Source organism: Vespula vulgaris, chromosome 12, assembly GCF_905475345.1.
Source record: "Vespula vulgaris chromosome 12, iyVesVulg1.1, whole genome shotgun sequence".
Lineage (NCBI taxonomy): Eukaryota > Metazoa > Arthropoda > Insecta > Hymenoptera > Vespidae > Vespula > Vespula vulgaris.
The window spans coordinates 538427-554790 of NC_066597.1; the positions used below are offsets into that span (position 1 = coordinate 538427).

The 16364-nt window shown below is 31.7% G+C and overlaps 2 protein-coding genes across 4 annotated transcripts; both read right to left on the reverse strand.

The window, feature by feature from the left end:
• Positions 1–9013: 9013 nt before the first annotated feature.
• LOC127068020 (zinc finger protein 271-like) lies at positions 9014–14549 on the reverse strand. 3 transcript variants are annotated; one of them, XM_051003592.1, is made up of 14 exons: positions 13734–14549; positions 12864–13134; positions 12686–12807; positions 12492–12610; positions 12269–12411; positions 11954–12122; positions 11402–11849; positions 10937–11274; positions 10482–10828; positions 10317–10390; positions 9990–10221; positions 9725–9894; positions 9382–9645; positions 9014–9250 (listed from the first exon to the last, which is right to left on the reverse strand). In XM_051003592.1, exons 1-14 carry the CDS (start codon positions 13869–13871, stop codon positions 9065–9067), a joined length of 3021 nt encoding a protein of 1006 aa, XP_050859549.1. In that variant the 5' UTR covers positions 13872–14549; the 3' UTR covers positions 9014–9064. The 3 variants fall into 3 exon arrangements, with proteins under 3 accessions (XP_050859549.1, XP_050859551.1, XP_050859550.1); XM_051003594.1 differs by lacking the exon at positions 13734–14549 and adding an exon at positions 13575–13659; XM_051003593.1 differs by lacking the exon at positions 13734–14549 and adding an exon at positions 13224–13538.
• Positions 14550–14649: 100 nt separating this feature from the next.
• On the reverse strand, positions 14650–16325 carry LOC127068065 (thioredoxin reductase-like selenoprotein T homolog CG3887). Its single transcript, XM_051003713.1, has 4 exons — positions 16062–16325; positions 15609–15738; positions 15342–15537; positions 14650–15186 (listed from the first exon to the last, which is right to left on the reverse strand). Exons 1-4 carry the CDS (start codon positions 16196–16198, stop codon positions 15056–15058), a joined length of 594 nt encoding a protein of 197 aa, XP_050859670.1. The 5' UTR covers positions 16199–16325; the 3' UTR covers positions 14650–15055.
• Positions 16326–16364: the final 39 nt, after the last annotated feature.

Here is a 16364-nt window from a genome sequence, read left to right on the forward strand (position 1 = left end):
AGGAGAAGAAAATGAAAAGAGAAAGGAACTTCGCAAGATACTTGTAATAGTAGCCCGCTCAAAGGCCCACACCCGAGGGCCCCTCCCAAGGGTCCCACCCGAGAGAAATTAGAATAATTAAACTAGAAAAATTAATTTAGAATAATTGTTGAAACTATTATATAAAGTCCTTCGCATTATATGTAGTCATATATATATATATATATATATATATATATATATATATAACTTACGAAAAATAAAATTCTGAATTTAATTCAATTTAAATTTATAGGAGAAAATCAAAATGAAAAATTCTCGATTCTAATCTAAAGAATATTCTCTTTCCGTAACGCGCGAAAGAAAGAACTTGCCTCACATCTCGGTGCAATTGTTTCTATTCCATATGCACTTTTATTCAGTGTACTTTAGATAAAAAACTTTAAAAAAGAGAATAAAAAGAAAATAAAAATTTACAACTCGACGTTGATAGTAAAAATAAATAACATATGTAATAATTTCATTCGCGTACGAGTATCAATGTGGGATAAAATACGGAGCATTACGTCGTCCGGGTTTCTGAAATCAAAATTATTATTACATAAGAGCATTTTGGGTGACCACATAGAAATTAAAATATATCTATTTCAACTAATCTGTCGAACCTTCGAAAATAAAACAACAATCCAATAGCTGCCCTCTTGAGCCACTGTTTGTGGGAATTTTTCGAGATATAGCTTTTTCTTTGCTTCAAGTCCAACCAACAACTATAGAACATTCGGTAACCATCATTAACTACCCTTATTCTAAAGCGTAAAAGAAAACTAATAAATCTAACGAAACTCGAAAGCCACCCTGATACGTAAAATAGAAAATTTACTAGTGGTCACTCAATGCTCTTTTATGTATTAATTACAACCAATCACCCGTGCCGATTCGGACCTTTCGTTCTCGACATGATTGAGTGATTGGAGGGACTTAAAAATTAACTCACTACTTAAGAAGTTCTGCGACGGCTCCAAAACACTGGACCGCGACTTAGGTCGAAATTGAGGGTGGATGATTTGTAGTTGGTTGAAAATGAGGTAGGTCGACATCGAAGTTGGTTGAGATCCACTTCAGTGATGCACTGACTCTAATTCGCGGTAGTTATTTATTAACGAACGGTCACTGAATTTACTTAACGAAACTCTACTATATTTTATAAGTACAGTCTGTGCGACTGTTAAAAAATCAAGAAACTTCGCGAACAAACACTGACTCTAAAGACTGCATTGCACGCAGTCTATGCAAAGACACTTATGGTTTAAATCGCGAAACGCGAACGAACAAACACTGCTTCTACTTCGCGATAAATTTTGTTTAGCGATACTAACACTCGATTACAACATTGCAACGCGCGCGACTGCAATGAGGTTCTGAAACATAAAAATAGAAACAAAATATCAGTATCATTGTTATAATAAAAGATTGTGTAAATGATTCAACAAATATGTGATAGAGAAATATACTTACTTTAAGTCTTCGTTAATACTCGCTCGAATGTCATCCTGTGAAAATTTCTAAGTCCACTCGTGGAGATAGATTGTCAAAGTCCCTCAAGGGTGTGAAAATTTCTAAGTCCACTCATGGAGATAGATTTTTAAAGTCCCCTGAAAGTGCAGAATCTAAGTCTAAAACAAAAGAGATAGTATAGAATTATGAAAATATGAGTAATAGAAAATATACTTCTGTCGATTCTTCATTAATACTCGCTCTAATAGTACCTTGCAAAAATTTCTAAGTCCACTCCTCGAAATGACAATCTAATCTGAAACAGAAAAAGAATAAGAGAGGAAACGAGAAGGAAATAGATAAATACAGAAGAGGAGAAGAAGAAAAGAAGAGAAAAGGAACTCTGGAAGATACTGAGACAGTAACCCGCACAAAGGCCCACACCCAAGGGCCCCTCCCAAGGGTCCCACCCGAGACTTTAAATAAAACAGAGATTTTGGAGAAACGTTGTAATATGCAGTCATTCGCCCATTAATACTTGAGATATAATTTAAATTCGATTTTTATATTTCAAGTTCTTCTGATCCAGGTCATACCGCGGGACGTTGCTGCATCTGGAAACCCATGAGCTGACGGTGACTCTACTCTAAAATTCGCGAAATTGGCATGATCAAATAATTGCCTTTCAATAAAACGAAGTCTGTGGGATTTTTAATCACTCACGTGAGTGTTCGAATGACGGTGACTCTACTCTAAAATACGCATTACCGGCGTAATCTAATTTATATTTCAAGCAAATAAAATTTGATTTTATATAAATAAAATTATGAGTTTAATTGAACTTTAAAAAAAATTAAAAGTGAAAAATTTATGACTCGACTTTAATGAAGATTTTATTAAAATAAAATTATGATTTTAATTAAAATTTCAAAAAGAAAAACGCGATTACTCGACTTTAATAATAAAAATGCATAATATATGCAAAAATTTTATTCGCGTGCGCGTGGCAATGTAAAATGGGAGATAGAATATTACGTCGTCTCAGTTTCTCAAATCTACATTACTTCTATATAAGAGCATTTTGAGTGACAACATGGTAAAATTAAAACATGAATAAAAGCCATTTTCGAAAAGTTCTGTAGAACCTTCGAAAATAACTCAATAGTTTAATAGTTGCCCTCTTGAGCCACAATTTGTGGGGGCCTCTTCGGCATATAGCCTCTTCATTGCTTCGTGCCCTAATCACAACTATAGAACATATTCGATAACTATCGTCAATATCAAAGAACTAAAACCGACCCTTATTCTAAGATGTGAAAGAAAACTAATAAATCTAACATAACTCTAAACCAAATCTGAAACGAAAAATCGAGAAAGCATCGGAAGAGAAACGAGAATTAATATATTAATTGCTGAAAATCCTAAGCTAAAAATTGATTAACTTATTCTATGTTCTACGCGTAGTGATTCTACAAGTCTCTTTATCTTTTATCAACGACTCTACTCTACTTTATTCTTTCAAAAGCAATGACTCTATTGAGACTTTTCTTTTATTAATAAAATTGATTGATCTTTATATAAAAATGTACTGAAAAATCATTGGACGCTCCTTCTTACAAGCACTTATTTCAACTATTAGAAAATAAATTATACAATTTCGCTTGTAATCGAGAGAATCCATCGCGAATGTCTTCTTGCTTATTCATTATTAAAATTCGCAAATATCGCGATTCTTCACTATTTTGGTGAGAGAAAATTATTTAAAAATGCATTTAAATATTTAAAATTTGAAATAATTATAACTAACGCGTTTAACCAAGAAGACTCTATCCTGATCTAATAAATAAATCAAAAAATAACGAACCATTCACGAGTAAATCTCCGAAGAAATTTACTCGTGGTCACTCATTGCTCTTCTACTAATTAATTACAACCAATCACCCGTGCCGATTCGGACCTTTCGTCCTCGACATGATTGAGTGATCGGAGGTACTCAAAAATTAACTTACTACTTAAGAAGTTCTGCGACGGCTCCAAAACACTGGACCGCGACTTAGGTAGAAATTGAGGGTGGATGATTTGTAGTTGGTTGAAAATGAGGTAGGTCGACATCGAAGTAGGTTGAGATCCACTTCAGTGATGCACTGACTCTAATTCACGGTAGTTATTTATTAACGTACGGTCACTGAATTTACTTAACGAAACTCTACTATATTTTATAAGTACAGTCTATGCGACTGTTAAAAAATCAAGAAACTTCGCGAACAAACACTGACTCTAAAGACTGCATTGCACTCAGTCTATGCAAAAACACTTATGGTTTAAATCGCGAAACGCGAACGAACAAGCACTGCTTCTATTTTTATTTTAGCGATACAAAGCCTCGATTTCTTCATTACTACGCGCGCGACTGCAACGAGGTTCTGAAATATAAAAATAGAAACAAAATAGTCAGTATCACTGTTATAATAAAAGACTGTGTAAAGCATCAACAAATATGTGATAGAGAAATATACTTACTTAAAGTCTTCGTTAATACTCGCACAAGTGGCATCCAGCAACAATTTCTATGTCCACTCATGGAGATAGATTGTCAAAGTCCTCTGCGAGTGCGAAAATTTCTAAGTCCACTGGCGGAAATAAATTTTCAAAGTCCCTGGAGAGTGCGAAAATTTCTAAGTCCACTCGTGGAGATAGATTGTCAAAGACCCTCAAAGGTGGGAAAATTTCTAAGTCCACTCGTGGAGATAGATTCCCAGACGGTCGAAGGTGCAAAAATTTCCAAGTCCACACTTGGAGATAGACGGTGTACCTCTAATGCGTGAAATTTTCTAAGTTCACTCTTGGAGATAGATTTTCAAAGTCCCCCGAAAGTGCGAAAATTTCTAAGTCCACACTTGGAGATAGACGGTGTACCTCTAATGCGTGAAATTTTCTAAGTTCACTCTTGGAGATAGATTTTCAAAGTCCCCCGAAAGTGCGAAAATTTCTAAGTCCACACTTGGAGATAGACGGTGTACCTCTAATGCGTGAAATTTTCTAAGTTCACTCTTGGAGATAGATTTTCAAAGTCCCCCGAAAGTGCGAAAATTTCTAAGTCCACTCGTGGAGATAGATTGTCAAAGTCCTCTGCGAGTGCGAAAATTTCTAAGTCCACTGGCGAAGATAGATTTTCAAAGTTCCCCGAAGTGCAGAAATTTCTAAGTCCACTGGCGGAGATAGATTTTCAAAGTCCTCTGCGAGTGCGAAAATTTCTAAGTCCACTCGTGGAGATAGATTTTCAAAGTCCCCCGAAAGTGCGAAAATTTCTAAATCCACTCCTGGAGATAAATTGTCAAAGTCCCCCGATAGTGCGGAAATTTCTAAGTCCACTCCTGAACATAGATAAAGTCCCCCGAGAGTGCTGAATCGAAGTATGAGACAAGAAAAATAGTAGAGAATTATGAAAATATGAATAATAGAAAATATACTTACGTCGCCACTTCATTAGTACTTCCTCGAATCGCTTCTTGCTAAAATTTCTAAGTCCACTTGTGGAAACAAATTGGCAAACACCCTCGAAGGTGGAAAAGTTTCTAAGTCCATTGGTGGAGATAGATAGTCAAAGACCCTCGAAGGTGCAAAAATTTCTAAGTCCACTCTTCGAGATAGCTTTCCAAGTACCAGATAGAGCGAACTCGAAGTCTGAAACAAAAAAAATAGTATAGAATTTCGAAAATATGAGTGATAAAATATTGTATTGCGTAATATCGACTTGCGTAAACTCTTCGCAAATCGTAGAAGGGATGGTATCCGCAAATTTCTAAGTTCCCTCGTCGAAGTCCAAAACACAACTGAACTAGTAACTGTATAAGTCGGTCAGAGGTCCGATACTGTTGTCGTCTTTCGAAGCCGAGTATCCCCCCTTCGCAAGTTTGATCCAAAACCAAATAAACCGTTGTATATACGAATTAACTGTTTCTTAATACTTGCACGAGTGGTATCCGCGAAAATTTCTAAGTCCATTCTTCGAGATAGATTTTCAAAGTCCCCAAAAGTGCAAAATCGAAGTCTGAAAGAAAAAAAATAGTATAGAATTTCGAAAATATGAGTGATAGAATATTGTACTTGCGTAAACTCTTCGTAAATCGTGGAAGGGATGGTATCCGCGAAAATTTCTAAGTTCCCTCGTCGGAGCCCAAAACACAACTGAACTAGTGACTGTATAAGTCGGTCAGAGGTCCCATATTGTTGTCGTCTCTCGAGACCGTCTCCCCACTTCGCAAATTTAGTCTGAAATCAAATAAACTGTTGTATATACGAATTAACTGTTCCCTGATACTTGCACGAATGGCATCGGCGAAACTTTTTATGTCCATTCTTCGAGATAGATTTTCAAAGTCCCCGAAAGTGCAAAATCGAAGGCTGAAAGAAAAAAAATAGTATAGAATTTCGAAAATATGAGTGATAGAATATTGTACTTGCGTAAACTCTTCGTAAATCGTGGAAGGGATGGTATCCGCGAAAATTTCTAAGTTCCCTCGTCGGAGCCCAAAACACAACTGAACTAGTGACTGTATAAGTCGGTCAGAGGTCCCATATTGTTGTCGTCTCTCGAGACCGTCTCCCCACTTCGCAAATTTAGTCTGAAATCAAATAAACTGTTGTATATACGAATTAACTGTTCCCTGATACTTGCACGAATGGCATCGGCGAAACTTTTTATGTCCATTCTTCGAGATAGATTTTCAAAGTCCCCGAAAGTGCAAAATCGAAGGCTGAAAGAAAAAAAATAGTATAGAATTTCGAAAATATGAGTGATAGAATATTGTACTTGCGTAAACTCTTCGTAAATCGTGGAAGGGATGGTATCCGCGAAAATTTCTAAGTTCCCTCGTCGGAGCCCAAAACACAACTGAACTAGTGACTGTATAAGTCGGTCAGAGGTCCCATATTGTTGTCGTCTCTCGAGACCGTCTCCCCACTTCGCAAATTTAGTCTGAAATCAAATAAACTGTTGCATATACGAATTAACTGTTCCCTGATACTTGCACGAATGGCATCGGCGAAACTTTTTATGTCCATTCTTCGAGATAGATTTTCAAAGTCCCCGAAAGTGCAAAATCGAAGGCTGAAAGAAAAAAAATAGTATAGAATTTCGAAAATATGAGTGATAGAATATTGTACTTGCGTAAACTCTTCGTAAATCGTGGAAGGGATGGTATCCGCGAAAATTTCTAAGTTCCCTCGTCGGAGCCCAAAACACAACTGAACTAGTGACTGTATAAGTCGGTCAGAGGTCCCATATTGTTGTCGTCTCTCGAGACCGTCTCCCCACTTCGCAAATTTAGTCTGAAATCAAATAAACTGTTGTATATACGAATTAACTGTTCCCTGATACTTGCACGAATGGCATCGGCGAAACTTTTTATGTCCATTCTTCGAGATAGATTTTCAAAGTCCCCGAAAGTGCAAAATCGAAGTCTGAAAGAAAAAAAATAGTATAGAATTTCGAAAATATGAGTGATAGAATATTGTACTTGCGTAAACTCTTCGTAAATCGTGGAAGGGATGGTATCCGCGAAAATTTCTAAGTTCCCTCGTCGAAGTCCAAAATACAACTGAACTAGAAACTGTAAAAGTCAGTCAAAGGTCCTATTTTATTGTCCACACGGGTAGGAGAGTATCCCCACTTTACCATTTTATCGTAAAATGAAATAGATTGTATACAATATAAAAGGAATGAGTGATAACAATATACTTACATTAACTCTTTGTTATTACTAGAGAATACGTACTGGAGAACGCGTACTGCGAGAACTGCGATGTGTATTCGTCGAATTTGAAAGCAAGACTGAACTAGTAACTGTCAAAGTCGGTCAAAAATCTGATTTTGTTATCGTCACGTGCATTGAAGGACTGCAAATGTAGAATTCAAATCTAAAGTGAAAGGAATTGTGTAGAATATTGAAAAAATGAGTAATATAATCACATACTGACATTAACTCTTCGTCATTTTCTGCAGGGATCGCGTCCTGTGAAAACTATGGTGTACACTCGTCGGAGTACAAAGCCAAACTGAATTAGTAACTGCTCAAAAGTCCTATTTTATTCACGTCACAGGCAGTCGAGGACCGCCAGTTGAAAATTTTGAATCTTTAATAAAGGAAATTATATAAATTATTCGTAAGATATATTATATTGGATCTTATTTGCTTTAACTATTCGTTGATACTTAAAGGAAAGACTTCCCGAAGCGTCTTCGACGTTTACTCGTACGTATACAAATTCATACTGATCCAATTGTTGTTAAAGATATGATTCTGTTGACGTCACAGATATCCCACCGTCTTTTCGAAACGTATAATACTGTAGTTTATTTACTTTAACTCTTCATTGTTACTTAAGCGATAATCATCTCGAGGGTTCTTCGATGTTTACTTTTCGGAGTATAAAGGAAGACTCATCCAGTTATTGTTAAAGTCTATAATAGGTTTGATTTTGTTGACACGTAACTAAGGATCTCAAATCAAAATTTTGAAGTATTTTATTGTATATTAAAATTATTTTAAGTTCCTCACGTTCTGTGTAATGTTAATTGTTTAAATATTGAATATGTAAGTCTATTATTGTTTAAATATAGTTTATTGTATTCCGCGTACATAAAAGATTGTTTGAATAATAGGAAAATTATTAAAAGTATTAATTTCTAAACTTCCGCGTTTAAAAAGATAGAACTACGATGTTCACTCGTCTGAATACAAAAAGAAAACTAACTCGATAATTGTCAAAGTTATCAAAATACCCATACATATTGAGATTAAACGTTGATATTAAACGAAATAAAAATTTCAAAGTATTGTAATTTTAAATTGAAATTATTTTAGATTTCTCGCACGTTGCGATATTTGTAATCTTTAAATGATTGTACTATTGTTTAAATATTAATCTGCTGTGCTCCGTGTTCATTAAAAATTTGTTTAAATAAGTACAAAATTATCGAAAATATTAATTTTTAAGCTTTCGCATTTAGAAATAGAGAGCTACGATGTGTTCGTCGAAATACAAAAGAAAACTAATTTTGTAATTGTCAAAGTTATTCATAAACCCGAATATGTTGATATTACACGAAGCTAACGATGATTGAAATTAAGATTTATAAGTACTGAGATAACTTAAAAGTAAAATTACTTTAAGTTTCTCGCACGCGTCTTTATAATATTTAAGTGATTTTCCTACTGTTTAAATATTAATTTTTTATACTCCTTATGATATTATTTGTTTCATTTAAACGAATAATTAAATTTTTTAATTTATATTTAAACAATTATGCCAAATGATTTAAAATAAATTTACACACTCTTGTGGGCATTTATTACATAAGGTGTATGTAATCAAAATAAAATAAAAAGTAGATTCGATTTCATTACTTCTACTCGCATATACATTATTAATGATTGTAGTAGCTACAATTTATAAGATAAGTAATAAGTTTAAGCTATAGTATTTACTACATATTATATTTATTTATAATTAACTTTTTTACTGATTAGCCTATCAGTATTTTTTGTTCTATTTATTAAGAATTATTTTACTATACAAATTATTGTTTTTATACAATAGTCAGGTACTCTGAAGCAAGTTGCAACGGATCAACATGGTATGAAGTAACAAGTCGAACTTTTTGTCCATCATGTGTTGTAAATTCTATAGCTTGTTGTCCATCTGATATTTCTGTCTGATCTTCACCTCCCATTTGATTTATAGTAGCAACAGCTGTTGCATCCGTATCTTCATCCTAAATAACCAAATTTATTCAATGAAACTTGGAATCAACACTATTTATAAATAACATCACTTTGCATACCATATAATATGCTTTATACAAGACTAAAAAAGATTTATACAAACATAAAAAACACAACTTACTTCTAATGCTTTGACAATTGCTTCTGCATCTGTTTGTATAGTTGATATTGAACTTGTTTTTACTTCATTGATTGTAGTATTATTCACATTACTATTGTGATTTACATGGACACCTAAAGATCCTGCAAACTCTTGAGTAATTACACCTGAATGAACTCTAATAGTTTGACCATCATTTAATTGACTAACAAATTGTCCTTGTGACAATAATTGTCTTGCGTCATGTATAGAAAGTGGAATTGGATTACCTTCTTCATCTGTAATCTGGAAAAAGCAAAATTCAATGATTATTTTATCGATATTAACATATATTTACAATTTTTTTATATTATATTTATTTTACTTGTAATTGTAAATCTGGCTCTGATAGTTCCATATCCATTCGTTCATCTGAAGTATTGGCTGTATTATTATGCGGTTGATCGGGGAGTATTTCATCTTCAACATCCAAATGAGGTAAAGAATGTCCTGGAGCGCTTACCATTCCTTTTTCACGAATCATACCAGTATCAACTATAAATTAAACGTAATTTATATTATCTTTATTTTTCAAATAACTAAATGTATTTTATATTTAGCCCGACAGCATAAGTAAATTATAATGATACCAAAATGTAATGTTCTTGATAAATTAGGATCATCAGGATCTTGATAGGAGACATAAATAATTTGTTGTATTCCATCTGCAGACGTTTCTTCCGCCGTAATGACTTGAGCCATTTGATCACTCAACGAATTTTCATCTGTTTCTTGGGAGCCTGGTAAGATTTGCCATACTTCACCAACTGCAGAACCTTCAGTTATTTCACCTAATGTTAGAACTTTATTTTCTCTATGCACCTGTGCAATGAATTGTTTTTTATTTTATATATGTATATATTTTATTATGTACAAAAATTATATATACTCTATTAATGTCTTAAATTATAAATTACCTTTTTATGTTTTGTTAAGTTAGAACAATCAGCAAAAGCTTTTCCACAAACATCACAAGAATACGGTTTTTCACCTGTACAATAAATTTAATATGAAGTATAAAAACAATAAATAATATAACTCAAAACATGAAGTACCTACATATTACTTATATGAATTAATACCTGTGTGTAATCGAAGATGTTTTTTTAAAGCCCATTGTTCTGTAAATCCACGATTACAATGCGCACATTGGAAAGGTCTTTCTCCTTTATGTCTACGTACATGACACTTCCATGTATCTTTATGTAGAAAACATTTGGCACAAAACTCACATTTCCATGGACGTTCACCAGTATGACGTTTAACATGTAACTTAAATTGTGACGAAGTTGTGAATTTACGTCCACAATAATCACAACAGTATGGTTTCTCTCCAGTATGTATGCGCATATGTTCTTGAAGATTACCATTTTGAGAAAAACTTTTGTGACAAACTTCACAAGTATATGGCTTATGACCAGTATGCCACCTAAACCATTTCATTGTGTTAAAATAAAAAACAAAATAACAAATAAAATAACAGATAAAATGACATATTGCAATAATATAATATAATCGTAACAACCAATGTAATTACCTATAATGTAAAGTCAGACTAGTTTTATGAGCAAACTGTTGACCACATATTTCACAAAAATATTTTTTCTCTCCTGTATGTGTAGACTGATGATTAATTAAATTTGCTTTTGTTTTAAAACTAGCATTACATGATTTGCATACATAAGGTCGATCATCAGAATGTACAAGTTGGTGACGTTGTAATAATTGCTTATGTTTAAAACTCTTCCCACATTTATTACATACAAAACGACGACCATTATTGTGTTCAGCTTCTTTATGATATACAACAGAACTTGGATGATTTAATACTTTTCCACAAATATCACATGGATATCCTTTATCTGATTTATTTCCCTTTAATAAAAATGTTTATATGATTCTTGTTTTAACATTATTGAATACCAATATATAATTCAATGTACTTTTTTCTAAAATTGTATCTATGATATCTTTTTTTACGTTTTCTATATTTCTTACATACCTCATGAGTAAGCATGTGTCCTTTTAAATTGGTTTGATAAGCAAAACTTTTATTACAAATGTTACAAATAAATGGCTTCTCGTTTTCATGAATTATTTTTACATGTAATTCATATGATTCTTTTGTCTGAAATGTTTTTTCACATTTTCCACACATAATATTTGAATTATTTCCTATATTTTTGTCTGAAGTTTCTGTGACTATTTCCATATTCTGTTCATTTATAAATGTACTTCCTAAATCCTTAGTTTCATGGAACAACATATTATTCGATATTGAATGTTTATTTTCAACCATTTGGTTTTGATGATTATCATGTTCATCACTAATTTCTGTAATACAACATCCCGCATGTTGGGTCATTTTTTGATGCAGTGCAAAATTGTCCTTATTCGTAAATAACTTCTTACACTCTCTACATTCGTATTTTACACTTTTATGAAAACTCCTATAATTCAAAAACATTTAATCAAAATTTTATTACTTATATAATAAAACAATGAAACTCATTAAACAATAATTATTTGTTTATAAAAAAATATATATACCTACTTGTGTACAATATATCTACTACGTTGTAAAAAACCTCTACCACATAATTGGCAAGTAAATTTGTTTTTTCGACGTCGCAATTTTGGTCTACCACGGCCTCTTCCACGATTTACAATTACTAATTCTCCTAAATCCTTTCCTTCTTCAGTTTCTAAGTGTCCAATTATTTCTAAAAAATTTTCTTAATTAGTTTTACTCTAATCATAATAATAATCCATAATATTAAGTGTTTGTTATATACTACTGACTTAATATTTTCAATAATTTTTAAAAAAGAAATTATATTAAGTAATTACTAAATATATTAAAATTAACCTTCTTGACCGTCTGGAATTGAGACATTTAATCGCTCTTCAGGATCTTCAAAAGGATCAGCTTCTTCATCTTCTTCTTCATCTATAACACCTTCTTCCTTAAATATTCTTTCCAATTCTTTGCCTTGAACAGCTTCCATAAACCTATTTTTCATTTATAATTATTATGATATGGTAACATTTGATGCAAAATATGCATTTGGTATATTTATATTCTTTTTCACCTTTTGGGAACTTTACGCTTCCTACGACGTCTACCATCACCATCTACCTCTTCAATTTCTTCCTCTTGTTTATCTTCTTCACCTTGACTTGCTCCTTCTATATCTTCTTTTAAAATTACCTAAAAAATATATAAAGTTTGAACAAAATAGAAATATATAAATATATTCAAATACATTACTCTCTTATTACAAACCTTAGATTCCATATCAGTGTGAACTTTGGGAGGGCGGCCTCTTTTTCTTCTTGGTTTATTTAAGCCTTCCATTTGCAAGCTTATTTCATGTTCAGCAGTATATAAGGATCCATCAGGCATTACTAAAAGATAATCATTAATATTATAAATATTTTCAGACTAAAATATATTCTATTACCTTTAATGATTATTTGTTGTTCTAATTGATTGTCTTCATTATTTTTTATGTCATTATCCGAATCTGGTAACCCTGTAATAACTTCTGTATTTTGCCTCTCAATACGTAAACGTTCTCTTTCTGCTTTTCTTTGCAATTCGACCTGATGTTTCCACATTTCTCGAATTTTTTGTTGCCCATCCACCAACAATTTAAAAAATTGTACAGTAGCCTCCAGCTGAATATTACAGCCAGGGCAAATTGTTCTAGGTAATTTGCCATCATCTCGAATCTAAAAAGAACAAAAATTTTATAAAGTGCTATCAGATTATGAAATATAATCAATGAATTTAGTTCATATATATTGTATACGTATATTACCAATTTTTATATTCATTTCTTTATAAAATAAAATAATAAGAAAATAGTTTCCAACCCAACACTTTAAAATAATATAATAGAACTGCTTAAAATAATTTATCATGTTTCTCAAATCTTTGATCTTTTCATAAAATATTATATGTTAAATTAATGATTTTATCACGATGATAATAGTTCATTAAACGAAGAAGTAGATAGGATAAAATAAACACGTGTTCGTTGAATACGAGTTTTTTAACCAATAATGAAAGAGTATATGTAAAGATGTAAATAGTAACAAAAGGGAATATGTATTCATTTTTCAGCGTCATTATTTTTATATCAATAAAGATTAATTTTTACGGTGCTCACTTAATGATAATTGATTATCAAGAACGATATTGAATATTTGATCTGTGTAGTAGTCGATAAACTCCGAAAACCGGTGGAGCCCCCATATGGATCATTTAGTGAGCAGTAGGAAGTCAAGTTGTAGTCTAATATTCGAGTATATTTAAAAGTCTTTCGTACCTTTAATGGTAAATAGCGATTCACCATAGAACTTAAATCGGGATCATCACCCTCGCCCCTATATAATAATTCTCCATTGCCATTATCTTCCGCACATAGCCGACAAATAGTAGAATCATACAGACGGACCACCGCCATGATAATAGTACAATGAGTAACAGCATCAGAGAAAATTTAGTGTCCGATTAATAAAAGTGGACAGAAAAGGAGTGTTGCAGTGACATTCTCGATGCATATAGTCTTTCGTATATAAATACTATTTATTAAACATTAATATATAGTTGCTTTAAGACCTATTTGTACTATTCGTTCGTGTGTATTAACCATCGATGATTATAGAGCGTTTCGTTCACGTTCAGAGGTTAAGTCTAGTTCGATTGGATCAGATTCAGAAGTAGAAACCTGTGCGCAACTTGGATGTGCAGTACGTTCATTTGAAACTTACGAATATTGGCCACGTTGGTTACATGAATTTATAAATAAAATTATTGATCATTCGATTTTTACACATAACACGAAAATATAACGAAGTGGGGATTTTATGTTATTACAAAAATATTGATAATACGTAACTCCTCTATCAAGTATGTATATAGATAGTGAGAGATACGCGTATCGATGTTTCTATTAAAGAGTTCTGATAAATTCTACAAGAAATGATATTATATTGTCCATTTATGTTTCGCAGTGATTTCATATATTCCGATTATATTCTAATAGATTTATATACGAAAGTAAAATATATTTACGTTACCACTGTGATGTGTTTTCAATAGACTATACAACTCTTCGATGATTGGTTCTTCTTTACACCAATCATTATGTTTCTTTAGTTAATGGTCTTTTAGTGTTTATTGAATATCACTTTTTTTTTTTTAATGAAATTTACCACGGAAATAAAACGTTTATCAACTCCTTACATTTAAAAGATTATTACAATACTTTTATTTTATTTATATACAAGATTATGTTGGACTCCTATTTTGTTACCAAACTATTGACAACTACATATACAGTGAGGAACGAATGTATATACGATTTTTTAAATATTTATGTTGAAATATTATGTTTACATTAAAATAGCAGATGTAGATCATTATTGTAATGTCGCTTTGGTAACTATTTTATTAGAATGTTATAGATATATAGATTTTTACTCTCTATCTTACATAGCATACTAGTTGTAGGAGACATTCATAACGAATTATCAATACATAAAAATAAATCAAGATCATTCAAGTGTATCATACTTTGCCAAAGGCAAATTCCCAATAATGAAAATAATTAAATTAATACAGTATATAAACTATAATAATATGATATTACTTATTAAAACCAATCTTTCCAACATCCACATCCAGAAATTGCATATGCAGATGAGTTTCAATTATCTGGAACAATTCTGGTGGTTGTGGTATTCTTCCTGTTTCAAGTTTTGACCATACGGGTACATCTGTAATATTTCATTAAATTATTAATATTGTTAATGCGATATATATATATATATATATATATATATATATATATATATATATATGATCTTATAATTTAGTATATATATAAAATATTCTATACTGATTAGAAAATAAATTACACGTGTACACATACCATTAAAATGTATTTCAAATGCACCTGATGAAATAAGCTGACCTTCTACTGCATTGGAAATAAAAAATATCATTACACAGGCATAAAAACGATTGTCAATGCACCATCGCCATAATGATGGTTCTGGTTGACCAAGTCGTTGAAATATGTTAACTCCGCTAATGATTAAAACTATAATCAAAATTCTTGCTGTTCCCTAAATAAAATTACAAATTAAAATTTGTGTATAAATCAAATATAAGGAAGATAAGAAAATAATATATTTACTAAAATTTTGGCTATCAACATGTTATATCCAGGAGGATTAAAGTTTTCTCCGTCAATCTGTAATTCTGGATATTTTTGTCGTAGAATACCGACATATTCTTCATAAACTTTTCTGTATCCACATGAATAACTAAAATTATTAAGTAATTTGTGATAACAAATATAAATCAAATATAGATCTAAATATCTAATATCTATAAATGAATAATACATATAAGAATTTTAATAGTGTGCTTAAATGTTTCTTACGTTATTATATTTTGTATAGTACTTAAATCAATAAACAATGACATGCAGATTTTTTTATATAGAGGTAAACAATCCAATAAAAATAAATATTATGACGCAAATGATAAATTTTACTCCATTACGTATTCATTGTGGTAACTTTAATAAATATAATAATATCGGTCACACCATTTCTATTAATTATTAAATTTTTCCTATACTTACCAATAAAAGAATTTTAATGTGGGTCCTGTTTTTGCACCAAGTTTGGTTAATGGAACTTCATCATTGTCCGCGTTAATTTGTATAATTACAGCACATAGAGTAACAAACAACAACAAACTTAGCTTTCCCTTACGCATTGTTATTTAGTCCATTTAATATGAAAAAATAATACAGATGTAAAAAAGTCACATGAAAATATCAGACACGCTTGAGATGAACTCTAATCTGCTGATTACGGTTTTGCAGGGGAGCCAAACTATTGTACAAAGCGAAAGTTTGTCATTCAAATAACTGGATTGTCAA